Consider the following 21,620-nt stretch of genomic DNA (forward strand, 5'->3'; position numbering starts at 1 on the left):
AAATCTTTTTTTAAAACGCTTAAACCACCCAGTACTAGCCTGAAAATCTTCTGCGTAATCATCTCCGGCTTGTGATTTTAAACTCTGAAACAAACTTCTAGGCTTCGCTTGCACTGTTTGAAGGCTCATGGGTGTATTTTTTTGCATTAAATCTTCCATCCACATAAACAACAATTTCTCCATTTCATGGATGGGTCCCTGTCATTGTTTGGTTAAAATTGTAGACTTAATAGGTGCAGAACCTTTCACAACTTCCCGAATTCTTTCTTTGTCCTTAAGTATCGTCGATACCGTGGAATGTGATAACTTCAAGTCACGTGCTATCATATTCACTTTCTAATTAATACACCACATGCAACAGATGCTTGAAAGCGACTGAGTGTATGTGAGAGAGAGTGACTGAGTGTATGTGCCTGGTGGTGTCCTCAGATCTAGTGCCATCGATGTGCCTCCTCACCTGAGTTATGGGTGTCCTCAGTAGCGACTTCCTGATTTATTATTAATTTATTCATTTATTTTTTATTTATTTTTTTTGTGGTCCTAAGTAACATAGGTCATAAGTCGACGACCAAGTGTATAATAAAAATAACCAAATAAATAAAATAAAATAATATATATATATTTTTTTATTATTTTATGTAATAATAAATAAATAAAAATAATAATAAAATAAATAAATAAATAAATAATAAATAAAACATTATACAGGTGACCCCTGCTTAATACTGATAATTTGTTCCAGAAAAACAGAGCGCTAAGTGAATCTGTGCTAAGTGAGTGCCTCATTCCCATAAGGTAGCATGTATTTGTGAGTTGTGGTCGGTGCAATAGGATATTTCCTAATCAATAATAAACGGTAGTGAAAAGATGCACAAATGTCGGTCAAAATATTTAATATTCAAATATTTGTACACATAAAATGGTAAAGATTTAATACTCGGTGCACCCTTCAAAATGGCGGCGAGGAGAAGAGGGGGGAAAGCAGTGATTGACGGATTGTGACTCCGCCCACTCACTGCGTTCCCGCTATTCTCCTCGGCAAACGGTACTAGGTGACACGCGGGTGGCACAGCAACAAATACGGCCGCTGAAAACAGGATAAATCCAATAATTTCAAAAGTTCAAGTTACAAAAATACGGTTTTCGTGGATCACAAAATATCACGTGACATTTGAATAAGTCGGATACAACCGAAAAGAAAAAAAAAAAAGGGGGAAAGGTAATTTTCGCGAAAGAAAAGGAACGACAAATGAACAATTATTAAAAATAAAACAAACAAAAATGCACGTTTTTCCAAGCTATAGCTTACAATCTAAGCTATAATTTTAGGGCAATTATTTTTAGCGCAAATAGGGGGATCATTATTATTTTTTTTTTCTGGGGGCTCTGCCCCCAGACCCCCGTTTCTGTGGGGGCTTCTGCCCCCACACCCCCGATATACGTATTATTCAGCCTTTTCCAACACCAAACAAGTTTTCTTTTTTTTGTTTGTTTAAAAAAAATTCGCACCACGTGCAACCCTTGATTCTTCTCGCCCGTACATTACTAGACGGGGATCCCAATCCCCTGCCTTTCTGGCCGGAAAAAACAAGTAATTAGTATTGTAAAAAACAAGTAATTAGTATTATTTGTAACAAAAATTAACACCACGTGCAACACTGAAAATTGCTGATGCCCGTCAACAGAAATGCTAAAATCAAAAAATTAATCACAAGCACTCTAATAATCACTGATCTAAAATCTAAAAAAAAAAAATTAACACCACGTGCAACACTGGAAAAAAAAATTAACACCATGGGCAACACTGAAAATTGCTGATGCCCAACAGAAATGCTAAAACGACAGAAAACCACTCACCTCATCAATTGAATTATATTTTCAAAACAACCCAACATTTTCGAACTAATATTTCGCAGGAAAAAAAAAAAATCACCCAATACAACAGACACCCATCTCAACCATGGGAAACCAAAGAGTAAGTCACTAACAATCGAATACGCAAATTGAGGGTTTTTTTTTTTTTCTGGGGGGCTCTGCCCCCCAGACCCCCCCGTTTCTGTGGGGATGTATTATTCAGGACGAATAATATACGTATTATTCAGCCTTTTCCAAAATCAAACAACTTTTCTTTTTTTGCTTTATAATTACGCATCGATAAAATTAAATAATATGCTAATCAAGTATTAACACCACGTGACACTTCTAACAGCGAAATTCATAACACGGGTGACACGCACGGCTTGGCACGCGTGCCAGATGTTTCCGTATGTTCAGGAGAACACGTGACACTGGGCGGAGTCAGCACCCGTCAATCACTGCCGTGTCGGCGAGTATAGAGAGGGTGCACCGAGTACTAAATATTAGCCCATAAAATATTCTGCATTGCATACATATATAATTATGTGGTAACTACTTACATATCAAAATTAAACTTAATTCCAATTAAAATCATGAATTTAATTGATTTAATTTAATCATGAAAAATGTATCGATTTTGGGTTGTACTTCGTCCCTCTTCCTGGTAAACTAAAAGGGGTTTTAATTTAAAATCCCCTGCGGCATTACCACCCAGCAATAAAGTCAACCGATCCTTCACCGTTTTGAAACTTGGTATGTTTTTTTCCTCTTTTGATATGAAACTTCCTTTAGACATTCGTTTCCACTAAAATCTTGTTGAGAAGTATAACACATAATACCCCTCTTCAATAAATTTAACAAGTTTTTTTTGAAAGTTTCGGCTCCTTGATCTGCACTTGTGGCTTCTCCCTGGATTTTAAATCTATTCAACCAGCCCTTACTAGTTTTAAATGGTTCCACTTTTTTTTTTAGGTGAGTTTTCATTAGATCGTAATAGGCTAATATCTCTCTCTCTCTCTCTCTCTCTCTCTCTCTAATATTTAACTTAACTGAATTCTGCATTGGATATTATCTTCAATAAAATTAGTTAAAGTCTCTCCATTTGAATCCTAATAGCTGACCTAGCCCTAGTTGCTTGCAGTGGAACAGCTGTCTTTCCCACTGCTAAAATTAATTCTTTATTTTTTATAATTGTTCTTACAGTTAAACTTGCCAGTCCTAAGTTATGGCACATATCCGCTTGTCATTGACCGGAATTGATTTGCTTTAAAACATCTAATTTAATTTTCAAATTCAGTATTTTTCTTATATTTATAGTCTTCGTACTGAGTCCAGACGTTGTTGCTTTTTCATTCTTATCCGCCATTATTAACTCTTCGAAAATGTAACTGCATTGATTGCATTAATTATGATACCCCGTTCGAGTAAACTGTCTGTTACGCACGATGTCTAATACTGTACTGAGTGATGACTAGACTTCGGATAAATGCATATAACGCAAATATCACAAGCAATATACTTGATCATTTTTTAAAATGTTGATCTTGGAATACGTAACAAGTCACTGTACTGCAATTAAATTAGCATGAGAGAATATTTCACTGAGCGTGGGAAACGTTTTAATGCTGTTTTGCTATTCATTTTCAAGCTGTTGACTCCATAAAATGAAATGATTTCGTTAAATATGCCAAAAATGCAATCTTTAAAAGAGTATTATAGCAATTTGTGACAGTGATATAAGATACAGGTTATAATATAAGAACAGCGTTATAGTGAATCAGTGTAAAGCGAACTGTATTATAATGAGGGCCTGCTGTACTTCATATTCGTAGCTCCTATAACAGTTAACATCCTTTACGGTAGACAATACCTTATCATTAAACCAGGCTTTGTACAAATAAACAGATGGCTTAAGTTATACTGCTCCATATAAGTATCCTGAGCTTGTAAAGTACAATGTTCTCTATCACAAGCCAGAGAACAAAGTCAATCCAAATGTATGCAGTTCAGTTCAGTTCAGTTCAAGGTCAAAACATTAATGTAAATGGCATCCCAAGACATCTACTGGCCCCTAACATACAACATCCAACTAAGGAATGTTGCTTCCTATTAAGTAGCTCCACCAGACAAAGGAGTAGAAAGGATAAGGTCTAGGTGTGTGTTTGTTTTAATTGCAGTCTCCAGGGTTCCCCCTATATACTGCTGTAGCATCTGAAAGGCAAAAACGCCAAGGCCAGCAAGTGTGTGTACGTAGGTGTGTAAGTATGTGTGGTGTTATGTTGAGTGTTGAGTGCCAGCACCTGGTGACTTTGCAGCCAGGGGCAACTTTATTACCAAAGACACTTACTGGGGCTATCAAGCAAACCTGGGAGCCCCAAGGTGTTTAGGGAAAGGAAGTGGAGATAAGAATGAGAAGTATGGGAACTGGAAGGAAAGGGAAGGGAAAGTTGGATAGAAGGTAAGGGGAAGAAGAATAGACATCCCCTGAAACAGGAGAGTAAAGTTTACAATATTAAAAAGAAATAGTGTATAGTGAACTATATTCTATTACATTTAAACTCTAATCTAAAGATACATAGACATATTTGAATAGAGCTGCAAAGCTAGCAACCAAACAGTATCAATGAAAATTATATACAAGTCTACAACCTACAGACAGGAAGTAACATTAACAGCCAAATGAATGAAGGCAGATTTTTCACTGTTATAAAGAATTCCAAAGGGTGATAAATTCAAATTATGAGAGAAGAGGTTTAGAATAGATTGTAGGAAGTTTTCTTTTAGCCAGAGAGTCATTGATTGCTGGAACAAGTAGTCTTTGCAGATAGTTGAGGCTGATAGTTTGAATAAATTAAAAGGTCAACTAGATACCTATGTGAGATGGGAAGCACATAATTTGTATTTTCTTATGTACTCTTAATTTTTATTTATTTATTATTATTTTTTTTTTTTTTTTTTGGGCCAGTGCAGCAAAAGAGTATGTAAGAGTATTTGCCCTATAGTGCAAGGAAGCCTGTGGCTTCCTTGCACTATAGGGCAAATACTCTTACATTTACTATATCCTATCCCTATAAAAAAAAGTCTCTACTATTAAAAAGAACAGACCATGCTGGGAAAAATTCTACCCCACAAACTTTGCATACTTTCATTGAGATCGAATTGATTGACGAGGCTCATTGTGTACATTCACCTGTCATGTCTAGGCAGAATTGAAGATACTTTCAATATCAATCCTAATTTGCGACTTTTTCTCACCATTGCTCTGTACTTGTTAATTAACTCTTCAGCTCTCATTAGTACCAATGTTTCAACTATATCACCTTTTGTGTCCTTAAAAAATAACTGGTAAACAACAACATAAACTTTTCTCCCTGGCAGCCACATTTTCTCTCCTACTCCACCTGTCCTTTTTGCACAAAATATTTCCCTGACAGTTGAGTGACCAACTATGGCTAATTCCTGTGAGACCAAGGATCTTTGCAGATGCCATTGTGTTGTCTGCTGCTGGAGCATAGGCTGAAGCATTGGGATGAGACCAGCACTGATAGTTTTCTTTTTTATATATTTTTACTTTACTCTAGGCTGGCCTGCCTTAGCCTGGAAAATTTCTCACAATGACAGACAGAATTTCTTCACAACTAGGGACAGGTATCAGGAAGTAGCCTTCATTTTAACAGCTCTTCCTGATAGCAAAATAGCCAGCCATATAACACAACACACGGTACTACACATTCCTCAGCACACAAACTAACTGGCTTTACAGAGTTTTGTACCATCACAAGAGAAAATGAGCAGAGTTGAAGGAAACTTCCAGTGCTGCTTCAACCAATGCAAAAAACAAAACACACCCATTATCAAAGAGATTAATATTTGGTTTGTTTTTTCTTTGTATTCACGTACAAGGAAGGGGGGGGTAGAAAAGAACGTAGCTTAAGTATGAAAGGGTAGCTATACAATGTTAAAAATTTCTGTACTTAATATATAACACTTAAAATAGCAACACACCAAGTTTCATGCAGTTTTAATTTTTATATATATATATATATATATATATATATATTTCAACTCCTGAAAGTCAGAGTTGTGTAAATGAATAAAAATGGGAAAAAACAGTCACGCTGCAGCCATCCAGTATTTGGTGTGTGTGTGTGGGGGGGAGAACTAACTCCAAAGTAAATTCATAAGGATATAATTAATTACAACAGTGGTGGAGGATGCCCCTTCCTATTCTATAGGTAAGAAGTGGCAGCAGAATTTAAACAAGGGAGGGAGAGCCTAGATGATGATCCATGCTATGCATTAAGAATCTGCAGATAAAGGAACCACTAGGTGGCAGTGATCACAGTGTGCTGCAGTGGCATTTACTCAAAGAGGTAACCACCATCAGTGGTAAAGGGAAGGGTTTTTGCTTTTGTAAAGGTGACTACATTGGTCTGAGACAGTATTTAAATTATATATGGTGGGACCAACTGATGATGTTACCAACAGCAAATTCAAAATGGGAAGCATTCAAAGAATTAATCTCGGAAGCTGCTAGGCTTTTCATACCAACTAAGAAATATTGTTCAAGATTTAGGCCTAAATCAATGTCAGATGAAGTAATAAGACATGTGGCAGAGAAGAAAAATGCATGGGATACATATAAATTAACAGGTGGCACAAACACCTATGGTAGATATAAACTGGTCTATAACCAAGTCAAAAAGGAGGTTAGGCAGGCAAAGGCAGATTACGAGAAATCTTTGGCAAAGGATGCCATTATGTAAACTCTAGAAGGAAGGGGATGAATCAGATTGGTCCACTTGATATCGATGGTTCAACTGTTGATGATCCTGCTCAGGTAGCTAACAAACTAAATGAATATTTTGCATCTACATTCACGCATGAGGAGTTATTCACAGAGGGGAATTCCAGAGGTGTGATAAACTCTGGCAGTAAGTTAGATAATCTTGTAATAACTGAGAGTAAAGTGGAGGAGAAATTGTTGAAGATAAACATAAGAAAGGCACCTGGGTTGGAAGGAATGTTTGCAGTTATATTAAAGGAGGCAGCAAAGGAAGTAAGCAAACACTTAGCCATAATTATGAGAGCTTCCTTGGACTCAGGGTAGGTACCAATGGACTGGAGATGTGCAAATGTGACCCCAAATTCACAAAGGAGGATCAAAGGGGGAGAGAGGTAATTACAGACCTGTTAGTTTAACTTCTGTTCCAGGAAAATTAATGGAGGCACTGGTTAAAGAAGCATTGCAGGATCATCTAGACAAGACTTCGGTTATAGCTCGGACACAGAACTGATTTGTTAAGGGAAGTCTTGTCTGACCAATTTGATTGGATACTATGATGACGTTGTATGACGTACAGCGAATATCATCTTTTAAGGGCACAAAAGGTGATATAGTTGTACACGTTGGCACTAATAATATTAAGAGTAGGAGACCGGCAGAATTACTTAACAAGTACAGGTCACTGTTGAACAAAAGCCGAGAATTAGGGTTGAATTTGAAAGTGTCTGCAATTCTGCCCAGACACGATAGGAGGGAGTATATGATGAGAGCCTTGTCGATCAATTCGGCCCTGGAAAGATTGTGCAAGGCTCAAGGGGTAGAATTTTTTTCAGCCTGGACTGTACTTGTTAACAGGAGAGATTGCTTCTACAGGGATGGGATACACTTAAATAGAAAGGGTGCAAGAATATTTGCTGATGCTATCGAGGCAGTGTTAGGTGGGTCGGAAAATTGCTAGCATGGGGGGGAGACAAAGACCAATAGATTGACAGTAGCCACTGGCAGAGGTGAAAGAGATTCTTGCACTGTTTCTATTAGAATGAGCAGAAGCCTGAAAAACAAGATGCATGGTATTTCAGAGACTGCTGGGAGCCATTGCGGTACAAGTAAACACATGGGTTGTGTTAGGGTAGCTAAGAATAGAAACAGGTGCAGGTATACTTGCGTGTACACCAATGCTAGGAGTTTAGTAAATAAATTTGATAAATTTGAGGTATTGCTCAAAACATCAAAGGCAGATATTGTTGGGATATCAGAGACGTGGTGTCACAGATATAAGGGATGCAGAACTGCAATTTGGGGAGTACAACGTCTACAGAAAGGATAGACAGGATAGGAAGGGGGGAGGGGTTATGCTATTAGTTAAGAAACACATAAAAACCAAGGAAGTGAAGCCAGTTGACATCGCTGGACAGTGCAGTGTTGAGTCAGTTTGGTGTGACATAAGCATTGGGAGATCAAAATTGAGAGTAGGAGTGTGCTATAGGCCTAATGACTCTGATGAGTATAATAAGGAACTGTACAGGGAAATAGAGTGGGCCAGTAAATCAGAGAGTCTTATAATGGGAGATTTTAATTTCCCAGATATTGACTGGAATTTGGGGGCTGGTCACTCACACACTAGCAGGGCTTTTGTGGATTTATTGGATGATTGTTTTCTACATCAGCATGTTCGGGAGGCAACTAGAGGGAGTAATACTCTTGATTTGATTATCAGTAGTGATTGATTCTTCATGCATTAAGAATCTGCAGATAAATGAACCACTAGGTGGCAGTGATCACAGTGTGCTGAAGTGGGATTTACTCAAAGAGGTAACTACCATTAGGGGTAAAGGGAAGGGTTATTGCTTCTGTAAAGGCGACTACGATGGACTGAGACAGTATTTAAATTCTATACAGTGGGACCAACTGATGATGTTACCAACAGCAAATTCAAAATGGGAAGCATTCAAAGAAATTATCTTGGAAGCTACTAGGCTTTACATACCAACTAAGAAATATTGTTCAAGGTTTAGGCCAAAATGGATGTCAGATGAACTAATGAGGCATATGGCAGAGAAGAAAAATGCATCGGATACTTACAAATTAACACATGACACAGAAGCCTATGATAGATACAAGTTGATATGCAACCAAGCTACAAAGGAGGTTAGGCAGGCGAAGGCAGATTACGAGAAATCCTTGGCAAGGGATGCAAAGAAAAACAGCAAAGAGTTCCTTACTTATGTAAACTCTAGAAGGAAGGGGATGAATCAGATTGGTCCACTTGATATTGATGGGTCAACTGTTGATGATCCTGCTCAGGTAGCTAACAAACTAAATGAATATTTTGCATCGACATTCACACATGAGGAGTTATTCAGCAAGGGGAATGCCAGAGGTGTATTCAACTCTAGCAGTAAGCTACAGAATCTTGAAATAACTGGGAGTAAAGTGGAGGAGAAACTGTTGAAGATAAACACAAGAAAGGCACCCGGGGTGGATGGGATCTATCCAGTTATATTAAAGGAGGCAGCAAAGGAAGTAAGCAAACCCTTAGCCATAATTATTAGAGCTTCCTTGGACTCAGGGGAGGTACCCATAGACTGGAAATGTGCAAATGTGACCCCAATTCACAAAGGAGGATCAAAGGCTGACACAAGTAATTATAGACCTGTGAGCTTAACTTCTGTTCCAGGAAAATTAATGGAGGCACTGGTTAAAGAAGCACTGCAGGATCATTTAGACAAGACTTCAGTTATAGCTCAGACACAGCATGGTTTTGTTAAGGGGAAGTCTTGCCTGACCAACTTGATTGGATACTATGATGCAGTCACAAAAGAACTGGATGCAGGGAATAACTTTGATATTATATACTTGGATCTTAGAAAGGCTTTTGATACTGTTGCACATGGAAGACTGCTACACAAATTGGAGCAGTGTGACATTGGAGGCAAATTGCTGCTATGGATAAAGTGGTGGTTGAGGGGGAGAAGACAGAGAGTGGTAATCAATGGACACTGCTCATCGTGGACTAATGTTATTAGTGGAGTCCCTCAGGGCTCAGTGTTGGGTCCATTATTGTTTTCTGTATTTATAAATGATATTGATGATGGTATATCAAGCTTAATGTCCAAGTTTGCAGACGATACAAAGGTTGGCAGGGTTGTCAAGGACACTACTGACACTATGCTGCTGCAACAGGATCTGGAAAGGTTGAGCAGATGGGCTGAGAGGTGGCAAATGAAGTTTAACATTGACAAATGTAAAGTACTACACATGGGAAACAGCAACCCCAGAGCAACGTATCAACTCTGTGGTACTACACTGACAGTGGTAGAGAATGAAAGGGACTTGGGGGTGGTTGTGCAGGCAGATATGAAGTTCTCTGAGCAGTGCAGATGGGCTGCAAGAGTAGCTCATGGAGTATTGTCAATGATATACAGGAATTTTTCCAGCAGGGATAAGGAGGTGATTATTCCATTGTATAAGGCAATGGTCAGGCCACACCTAGAGTACTGTATACAGGTCTGGAGGCCTCATTTCAAGAAGGATGTAGAGATGCTGGAACGAGTACAGAGAAGGGCAACAAGATTAGTGAATGGAACAAAGGGGTGCTCTTACGAAGAAAGGCTTAAGTTTTGCAAATTACAGTGTCTGGAGACTAGGCACCAGCGAGGTGATCTGATAGAGGTGTATAAAGCCTTGAATGGTTTAAGCATGCTCAATGCTGATGGGATTCTTCCTCTAGCTCAGAAAAATCACCTGAGAGGGCATAAATTCAAATTGAGGAAAGACAGATGTTGGATAGACATGCGGAAATTTGCCTTTAGCCAGCGGGTGGTTGGTTGGTGGAACAGACTTCCATCCCTTGTGGTAGAGGTTGATAGCCTAAATAAGTTTAAGGCTCAGCTGGACAGGTATTTTGAACGAACAGAGGGGTGAAGTGGAAGTGGGTTTTTTTTTTTTTTTTGGCTGATGCTGCATAAGCTTGCTTTCTTGCATCAAATGCCTCTACTAATGCTAATGTCACAAAGGAACTGGATGCAAAGAATAATTTTGATATTTTATTTTATTTTATTTATTTTATTTTTTAACATATAATATACACAACAGGCATTCGCCCAGTTAAAGTGTATAACAGAGCAAAGGTTGTACAAACATAAAAATAAGTGGTAGACTAATATACTTTGTACAATGGAAACGGGAAAAGTTCAATTCACAAAAATAAAAAGATATTCATGACGTCAAGTCCAGCGCTATGTAAACTCGCAGAAAGCAGTTTGCTGCAGGAGACATCATCACACACACACACGAATTAATGAGGACATCTTTGGGCCAGAACTCATCCGTCAATCGGTCAATTTACTCCAAATAGATCTGTGAAATTGTTTCTTGTTCACAGCCATATCCAAGTCAAAATTGTTCATGAGTGCCAATGTTCTTTTGAAGAAGGAGTTCCTGGATATCTCTAATCTGGAGTTACCAATGTGGAAAGTAGTCTTCTGTCTAGTAGCCACCACTGGAGCGTGAAGGTCAATATGGCATAGAAGATCCGGCAGGTAAGTTGATCCAGCGAAGATGTGGTACAACAGTTTTAAATCAAGAACAGTTTGCCGAGTTTCCAGAGATTGAAGCTTGAAGTAGGAACAGAGATTCCGGTAGAAGATTCTGTGGTAAAACATGGGGTTACGTCTGGAAAGATAGTGGATAAATTTCATCTGGAGCGATTCTATTTGCTGTATCAAGTATGCATAGTGTGGGTTCCATATAGGAGAAGCAAACTCCACTATAGGGAGTATAGTTGTCTTAAATAGGAGCACAGAGAACTGAGGATCTTGAAATCTGTACGTCTGCCGTTTAATGAAGCCAATTTGTTTTTTCGCTTGGTTCAATATATTCCTAACGTGTTTTTCAAACCCACATGTAGCGGTAAAAGTAACTCCCAGATCTTTAACTTCGTCAACTCTGGAAATCGGCATCTCCTTGATGTAATATTCATTAACTAAAGTCTTAGTTTTCCTCGTAGCGGCAAAGGAAATAGAGCTGCACTTCATAGTATTAACCTCCAAACCATTCAAAGCAACCCAATCAGCAAAAGAGTTGAGAGCAGTCTGAAGGTTAACTGCATCATCTGGACTGCAGATAGGTGAATATAGTTTCACATCATCGGCAAACATTAGTATCTTGATACCACCTCTCTCAACAAATTGCGGTAGATCGTTGATAAAGATGGTGAATAAAAGAGGCCCAAGAGATGATCCCTGTGGTACTCCTCTCGATGGAAAAAATTCCCTTGAGACTTCCTGTCCGATGATCACTGTATGTTTACGATATGAGATATAACTCATCAACCAGGATAATAAAGGGTCAAGTATTCCATAGTAAAGGGTCAAGTATTCCAAAATATCATATATTTTGATCTTAGAAACACTTTTGTTACTGTTGCACATGGAAGACTGCTGCAGAAATTGGAGCAGTGTGACAATAGAGGAAAATTGCTGCTATGCATAAAGGGATGGTTGAGTGGGAGAAGACAGAGAGTAGTAATCAATGGACACTGCTCTCCGTGGATAAATGTTATTAGTGGAGTCCCCCAGGGTTCAGTTTTGGGTCCATTGTTGTTTTCTGTATTCATTAATGATATTGTATCAGGCTTAATGTCCAAGTCTGCAGACAATACGAAGGTCGGCAGAGTTGTTAATGACACTAATGACAGTACGCTGCTGCAACAGGATCTAGAAAAGTTGAGCAGATGGGCTGAGAGGTGGCAACTGAAGTTTAACATTGACAAATGTAAAGTACTGCATATGGGAGACAGTAACCCCTGAGTAACGTATCAACAGTGTGGTACTACACTGACAGTGGTAGAGAGTGAAAAGGACCTGGGGATAATTGTGCAGGCAGGTATGAAGTTTTCTGAGTAGTGCAGACGGTCTGCAAGAGTAGCTCATGGCATCTTGTCAATGATATACAGGAATTTTTCTAGCAGGGATAAGGAGGTGTTATCCCTTTGTATAAGGCAATGGTCAGGCCACACCTTGAGTACTGTATACAGGTCTGGAGGCCTATTTTAAGAAGGATGTAGAGCTGTTGTAACGAGTACAGAGAAGGGCAACAAGATTAGTGAATGGAACAAAGGGTTGCTCTTACGAAGAAAGGCTTAAGTTTTGCAAATTACAGTGTCTGGAGACTAGGCACCTGCAAGGTGATCTGATTGAGGTGTATAAAGCCTTGAATGGTTTGAGCATGTTCAATGCTGATGGGATTCTTCCTCTTGTCAGAATAATCACCTGAGAGGGCATAAATTCAAATTGAGGAAAGTCAGTTGTAGGATAGATGTGCGGAAGTTTGCCTTTAGCAGTGTGGTTCATTGCTGGAACAAAGTTCCATCTGTTGCTGTAGAAGTTGATAGCTTAAATAGATTCAAGGCAGAAATAGACAAACATTTGCAGTGCGTGGATGGGCCAAATGAGAAGGGTGTTTGTGTGTGTGTTTCTGGCTGATGCTATATAAGCTGGCTTTCTTGCGTCATGTGCTAATGCTAAAAGACCTGCGACATCCATTACTACAGAAATTAACAGTGTGCATGATCTGGTGATCAGTGATTGAGTAACAATTTGGTAAATTGCAAGCAATGCCTTGGGCATCACACCTGAAGCTAAGCATGATGGGTCAGTCCAAGTTGTTGACAGCAGTTCAAAAATGCATAAGAGTCAAATCAACATTTGCATCATTTTCAAGCAAATTCAGTAAATTTTCTTGCAAGGTTTATTTATGACTATGGATGATGTGCAGAAGTTTGCCTTTAGGTGTGGGTCATTGCTGGAACAAACTTCCATCTGTCGTTGTAGAAGTTGATAGATAAAGGAGCAGTCCAAACACTGGAAATAATGCTCTTAAGACCCCCCCCCCATCCAAAGAAAATCAAGTTGGTTCCTCGTGATAAGGTGATAGCATCACCTTATCAGGAGCAATGTTACTAGTGGATTACCTTCAGAAAGGTTAGACAGTTACAGGGGCACATTATGCAGACCTCATGAGGCATTTGCATGAAAACATCAAAGGCAAATGCTAAGGAAAACTCAGCAGAGTAGACTTGTTCCACCAGGACACTGTCTCTGCTCACAAGTCTGTCACTGCTATGGCTGCAGTTTTGAAATTATTATTATTAATTTCAAAACTGGACTATCCTCCATAATCACAATTTCTCTGCACCATCAGACTTTCATCTATTTCCTATTTTGAAAAAATAATTGCCCGGCATACATTTTCCCATCAACAGTGATATCGCTGCTGCAGTAGTTGCATTCCAGAAGGCCAAAGAGAGAGAGAGAAAAAAAAAAAAAAAAACTTTCTTTGCAAACAGAATCAGTGGTTTGAAGCATTGGTGGCAAAAGTGCATTGACTACAAAAAGGACTACATTTAAAGTAATATTATCACCTCAAATAAACCCTTCATATTCAAGCCACTAACTTTTCAACTGCCTCTAGTACACAAAAAACTTTTTTTTCTCTTAGTGATTTCTCATACTCTTTGTCAACATAATAGTCTCATAGTCTTTGCCAACCTAACCTTTTCTGTGGCAGAATTACAAATCAACTTGTAGCTGTTACAGGCATCACTAATTTTCATTGCTCTGTAACTTTCACTTGCTCCCTTTTCTGCCCTATCAGAATGATAGAGCAGAAAAAGAATGGCTATCTCTGCATTCATCAATCTCACCATCTTCTCTATGCTGTATTTCCTTAATGGTATATACACTGTGCTGCCACTTTATTAGGTACACTCCTGCTGTGCACACAAATGGTTTGTCCCACAACGTTGCAAGTCACATGACCACAGTTGTGGATATAAATGCAGCAGAACAACCTTTCTAGTATCAGTTATGCGTACAAACCTTAGCAAAAATGGGGAAAAGGAGTGATCTAACGGACTTCGAATGTGGCATGGTAGTAGGTGCAAGACGTGCTGGACAAAGCAGCTCTCCTGAACTTTCCACACACCAGTTTCAAGGGTTTATCAAGAATGGTACAATGAACAGAAAAAATCCTCTCAATGGCACTCCTGTGGAAGAAAATTGCTTGTTGATGAGAGAGTTCAGAGGTGGATGGCTAGAATTGTGCAAGCAAACAGAACGGCCACAATTTCGCACATCACATCAGAATACAACCTTGGTGCGCAGAACAAAATATCGCAACAGACCCCTAGTCGCACTTTGTCGCGAATGGGCTACAACAGCCGACCGCCACATTGTGTACCTTTGTTATCAATGAAGAACAAAAGAGCATGCCTCCTGTGACCACAGAAACACCAGCACTGGACTATCGAGGATTGCAAAACAGTTGCTTGTTCTAACGAGTCAAAGTTCCTGGTGCACCATGTTGATGGAAGGCTCAGAATTTGGTGAAAACAACATGAATCTATGGACCTGTCAGGTCTAACGACTACTGTGCAAGGTGGCTGGGGCAGTGTTATGGTGTGGGGAATGTTTTCTTGGCACACGTTGGGTCCATTGATACCCATAGATTCACGTCTGAATGCCACATTGTACCTCAATGCCCATCATTGCTGACCAAGTGCATCCGTTCACGTTGCCAGTTTATCCTCAGTCAAATGGTTACTTCTAGCAGGATAATGCGCTGGTGCACAAAGCCCAAATCACTAAGGAATGGTTCCAGGAACATGACAATTGACTTTTCTTTGCTGCAGTGTCCCGCTCTGTCCGCGAATCTCAATCCAATTGAACATCTTTTTGATGAGCTGGAAAGGGCTGTTCGCTGCAGGCCTACACCTGTTGAATCTCAAGGAACTGCGTGACACACTCACGTCTGCATGGTACTCCATTTCTGCGCAACATTTTCAGCATCTTGTTCAATCCATGCCTAGACCAATTCAGGCTGTTTTGAAGGCTAAGGGAGGCTCAACACGCTACTAGGTAGGTGTACCTAATAAAGTGGCAGCACAGTGTATGTATTTCTAGCTAGTTTTGACTATTGCTTTAAAGATATTCCTTTGTTCTAATGTTGTCATACTATCTGTGCTTACTGCTCATTTGACAGAGGTTGTATACTATCTTAACCTGCTGTAGCCCCCTTACCTGAAATTAAAACTCATGCCATTACCTTTAACAACTACGACCTCATTCTTCATCTTCAAACTCTCTCATCACCACTTCCTGCTAATGGTTGTTGTATTGTCAATTCTATGATATCATCTGGCTCATGGTAATGATCAGATCTAGAGAGTCTTACCCCTAATATTTTCTCCAAAATGTTGACACAAATAATAATCATCTAGTTTATTTAAAAAAATTTTTCTCCAGTGTGAGTCTCCCTCCCATGGCTTAGAAAACAAGAAATCACCCATAAAACATTCAAATCTGCTTGGAAAACAGGAAATCACCCATAAGTTCACATTTGTTTGCCCATTTTATCTGCATGTAAAGGCTCAAATCATGCTCTTCACAATCATTGGTCTATAAAATACCTTTTTCTGAAAGAATCTCAGTTGTCAGTTCTCCTAATTATTTGCTCTGTGATTCCTTTCCTTTCAAAGGTGGTACTTGTGCATACATCTGCTCTGATATTCCTTGTTAGCAGCTGCCTATTGTTCTCATAACTCTACTAATCACTTGGAATTGTTTGAGTTTATTTCTTTGAAACTCTACCTTCTCTAATCCAACTTTTGTAATAGTGAAGCAATTTTTCTTGATGATTTTAATGTTCATTACTTCAGCTGGCTTCAATTTTCTAGTTATGTGAACCAAGTTGGCCACAATTCAAGGGCTTTTGTAAGTAATAATGACCTTACAAAACTTGTTCACTTACCTACCAGAATATAACAACCTTAAACTGAAAATAGGTGCTTGCTCTAGAGATATAAATGGGGGACTCTCTAGTAAATTGCCAAGTAATGCATTCCTGATTCTTGCCCCAGAGGAGAACAGTAAAGTGTATATTGTTCTGGTTCAAGAGGATTCAGTTTTACTGGGATATCCTATGTCAAGGAAATGGAAAACATTTTTTTATAATAGGGATAGGTCGACTAGAACCAGGGAACAAATTCATTAAACAACTTCTGTTTTTTTTTTTTTTTTTTTTGCTTTTAGTGATGATTTGAGAAAATATTCTGAAAGTGATTAGAATCACATTTTTTGCAAAAGATACTCAAGGGGATAAAAAATTCATTTACACAATAAATTCGTTTTTTTTCTTGCTGTTTGTTGGTTTTCTTTTCTTTTTCCCTTTAATTTTTTTTATTTACTTTTTTTTTTAATGCCTGGTGTTTTGCTGTTGGCCATGACAATGCAGTTTTATCAGCCACAGGAAAGCACATTAACTTCCTGGATAAAACCACCTCTTGTTGCAATGGCAGACTCACATACCATTTAGTATTTTTTCACAATAGCACAAGGAGATAACTTTAAGCATAGGAATAAAGCTAAACCAAAAGTGATTTGTTGATAAAAATTTGGCACTGCTGATGAGTGCAGTGGGCTCCACAAATTTGCCACAAGACACAGCCACAATGCATATGGAAGGATAACTAGTTCCAATAGTAGGAATGAAACATGCCAAATGTATCACATAAAACAGCTCCAATCACAATTAAACAGGCATTTACTGCTCAGAAATTTTTAACAGTGGCTGAAGAGGACCCTACATACAGGAACAAACATAAAAGTCAGATACTTTCTTATTTTTTATTCAATTTTTACAAGCTGGGGCTAATTTTGGAATAAGCCTCAGCTGGTAAAAATCTTACACATCAGTTTGCCATTACCATCAAACAGTGGGATGCAAAAATTTGTCATGAAACATTGCTGTAATGGTTACTGAGGGAAACCATCATTCGACAGCACGAATGAAGTATGCCAGACTTTCACAAGTAAAAGAGTTGCAATCAAAAATAAAGTTACACAATGCTTTGAAATTTTTTTTTAGGTAAAACAGGGGTCATTAGGTAAAACAGAGCCAAAGCAGACATGACAGAAGAAAGAACATCAATGGCAGATAACTAGTTCATCTGCCATTGATGTTCTTTCTGTTAAAATTCTGTCCCATTCATTTATTGAATGTAGCTAACCCTTCAATAAATAAAAAGGAAAGGGATTTATCGAATAAGCATACTGCCTATAAAATTACATAAAAAATAACTATATAATATTGGTGTAAATACACCATAGTTTACCCATAAATTTAACTACATAAGTAGTGTAACGGCATCATTTGATTATATCTCATATTGTGGCTACCTTCACAACGAGATACCAGGTATTGCACTATTTCAAATAAATAACTCTTGTCTAATAGAGGAGACTACTTTTATTTATTCTCAGTGGGCTCCAGCACCCAGACACGTTTCGAAGCTTGTTGGCTTATTATTGGTGGGCGGGCATCACAGTTGCCAAGTTTATTCCACAATATGAGAGATGCTAAATGGTGAACAGAATGATAATATTTTGAAGACTAAATGCACAAGGCATAATATTGGTGTAAATACACCATAGTTTACACATAAATTTAACTACATAAGTAGTGTAAAGGCATCATTTGATTATATCTCATATTGTGGCTACCTTCACAACGAAATACCAGGTATAAATAACACTTCTTCTCAGTGGGCACGACCACCCAGACACGGTTCGGAGCTTGTTGGCTCACTCATCGGTGGGCGGGCAGACCACCCAGACTCCAAAATGTGTCTGGGGTGATGGTGCCCACTGAGAATAAATAACAGTAGTCTCCTCTACTAGAGAAGCATTATTTATTTGAATGGGTGCAATACCTAGTATCTCATTGTGAAGGTATATGAGATGTAATCAAACAATGTAATCAATCAAATATGAGATATAATCAAACAATGTAATCAATCAAATATGAGATATAATCAAACGATGCTGTTACACTGCTTATGGGTAAACTATGGTGTATTTACACCAATATTATATAGTTAATCTCAACCCATAACATATTATGCCTTGTGTGTTTAGTCTTCAAAAATTAAAAAATAACAGATTTTCATTGCAGCTCCATTCAATCTCATTATAACAATGTTTGCATGTAGTTGATTTTAGCAGCCTTTTCAAATTAGAAATTCGAAAAGACTGCTATTCACAAGTTGCAGAACCCAACTCTGACGAATTCCATTGCTGGTCGAAGAATGTAGTGACTTCGATATACATCACATTTTGAATAATCTAATATCGAATTAACAGGAAAAAACAGCATTCGATTTAGTTTTCAATAGTAAGTTACATATTTGTATTTGGTAAGTTCTCCGTCTTTATCTAATTTCACTTATTTATTATGAAAGTAACATTCATAGTTTGGTTGGTGCGAGTGTACTTCTCCTTGGGCAGGAGTAATGGATCTGCACTGTTCAGGGCAAGCATTGCTTTGTCTTTTTCTTATTGTTATGATTTTAAGGGATTCAGGTAGCTGAATTACATTTTGCCAAGTATTACTCTAATTGTAGCATTAATTTGCTTCATTTTTTTCATGATAATTAGTTAATTTTTCTATAATACATGAAAAGAGTTCATACTAGAAATTAAATTTTGTCTCCATAAAAATGCGACTAAACTGAATAACCCAATAAACCAAAGGTATTCTTACAAAGTCTCCAAATAGTACTGTGTAGCAATAACAGATGCTTATAAATCAATTCAAACAATCATCTTATTCACAAGACCTGACAATCTCTCTCTCTCTCTCTCTCTCTCTCTCTCTCTCTCTCTCTCTCTCTCTCTCTCTCTCTCTCTCTCTCTCTCTCCTTATTGAATTCTGCTTCTTTTAAAAATTGTTCAATTTGGGAGGGGAAATTTTGGAGTAACAAAAATGTGGTACTGGCTTGGAAGGTCAAAACAAAGATTTATTCCTAAGCAGAATCTCAGCTTTGGACTACTACTGGCCCATGTGCATTTCAGTTCAAGAGAATATCAAATAATAGTGCTCAAAAAAAAAAAAAAAAAGGAGAGAGAGAGAGAGAGATCTATTTTATGAAACCTTGTAAAGATTTACAGAACATATTCAGCCTCACGAAAGTCACCATTTTTACTCACTTTAAGAAACTGTATTCTCTCGTTGAGAACTGTCACTTCTTTAGTTTGATTCTCAACAGTGGTCAATAAATGCAACTTTTCTTGCTCCAGCTCTTGAATTTTTCCTTCTGAATCCTTTAACTTAATGACTTTCTCATCATAATCCTTTAGTAACAAATCCTAAAAAATTTAGGAAACAATTAATCAGTACATAAAAAAAATCTTAAAATTATCAATTTTTATTTTCAGGATCCATACAGAATAATTTCCAATGTGAATTATTCAACAAATTAGTAACTACAGTAATTATCATGATTTTATGCTCAATAACGTGGAAAAAATTTAAGAACTTTTATGTCTAGCATACACTCTTATATATTAAAACTCTTAAAAATTTTTATACTCAAGATGGTCTACAGACACTACAGTTAGCTAGAAGACTTGTCCACAGGAAGGCAAACATGGTGGTAAACCTGACTCTCTGAGGGCCCATACACACATACAGAATTATAAAAATGGGCATAGTCATTATGGTTTGCAAGATGGTTTATGTCATGGGCAGGCATTCCTTCCAGAAATTCAGTGTATATGGGTAAATTAGCTGAAAGGTTTGGCCAGAAAACAAGTCCCCAAGAAATCTGGAGTGTATGAGGTCATCCCATAAATGTCCACTTTGTACACTTTTTTTCAAAATGTAAACAATTCCATAATCAGTTATATATTTTCCATCATTCTTTACAACCTCTCATCACCTAAGATTTCCTATTTCCCAATTATAATTTTTTTTTTTTTTTTTTTTTGGTTCAGTTTTGAGTGCCTTGAAACTTGCATGTTTTTTCCCATCAAAATAGCATTCAACTTCAGAATAAATGGTCATCTAATGGTGTAAGGTCTCAGACATACTCTAGGTGTGGCATTTTTAACCAAACACCTTGATTCTAGAAACTGTAATCCAAGTGGCAAGAGGGTGTGCATTGTTTGTTCTGATGAAACAAAACATGCTATCAACAGATCAAAGAAGGATGTTTTGGTCACAATGCAGCACTAAAATGGTCCAGCTGCTGGCAACAGACATCAGATGTGATATATATATATATATATATTTTTTTTTTTTTTTTCAGATCCATTTTTTAAAAATACATTACATTTGACATAAGAAGTTTTAGGATAATAGCTAAGTTATCTTTTTTTTTTTTTTTTTTAAGAGAAGTTAAGTTTTTGGAGATGTGTATTAAAGAGAAATTTTTCATCAAAATATATTCCCAAGCTTCTAGGGAAATTAGGAAGAAAACCTTCTTTTTTGAAATGGTAAGATGGAATAATTTTTGTGTGTTTATTGACAAACCTAAAATTAAAGTTTTTCATAGCGGCCTCTTCTAGACTGAGAAATGGCCTAGAGTTTCATTAAATTTGTAAAACATAATATGCTCCTCTGAAACTTTCATATTGTTTAAGTCACGAAGTAGTCATTGCTTTTCCAATACGAAATATTCCTAAATAATTCTTAAACCATTATGGTTTAAAAATTAGCGAAGTGTATCAAATGCTTATTTAGCTTGGTACAAAATAAATAAGTTATTCCCCCACCTCCTGGAAGATTTAATAAAGATAGTTATGATATGTTGAAGTAATTGCTGTATGCAGATCAACTCAGGATGAATAGGGCACTGGGGTCACAGAAGTGAACGGACAGTGGATTTTAAGCTGCTGAAAACAGTTAAGTAGTTTTGATATTTTTACCGTATTCTTCGTTAATTAACAAATTGCATCGTGTTTTACAAAGATATTAAATAGGCTCAATAGTGTTCGTTAACTTATTTTTTAAATTTAACTAGTGAATTTTGTAAGTTACGACTCGCCGCTCGTACCAGTGTCGCCGCCAATATTGTTGAACTTCCCACCATTGTAGTATACTAGATCAATACGAAATAGCGTAATGTATATCTCAAACT

The 21,620-nt window shown here is 37.6% G+C and overlaps 1 protein-coding gene across 1 annotated transcript in view; it reads right to left on the minus strand.

Annotated features, from left to right (window-relative positions):
• The window catches only part of LOC150083269 (uncharacterized), a 215,629-nt gene that overhangs the window by 82,456 nt on the left and 111,553 nt on the right, over nucleotides 1–21,620 (minus strand). Inside the window, exon 10 of the mRNA XM_090377141.1 lies at nucleotides 19,690–19,848. Within this exon, the coding sequence (XP_090233267.1) occupies nucleotides 19,690–19,848 (159 nt within the window). The remainder of the gene's footprint in view (nucleotides 1–19,689; nucleotides 19,849–21,620) is intronic.

This window comes from Mastigoproctus giganteus, chromosome 7, assembly GCF_048544385.1.
Source record: "Mastigoproctus giganteus isolate SK-2022 chromosome 7, ASM4854438v1, whole genome shotgun sequence".
Taxonomy (NCBI): Eukaryota; Metazoa; Arthropoda; class Arachnida; order Uropygi; family Thelyphonidae; genus Mastigoproctus; species Mastigoproctus giganteus.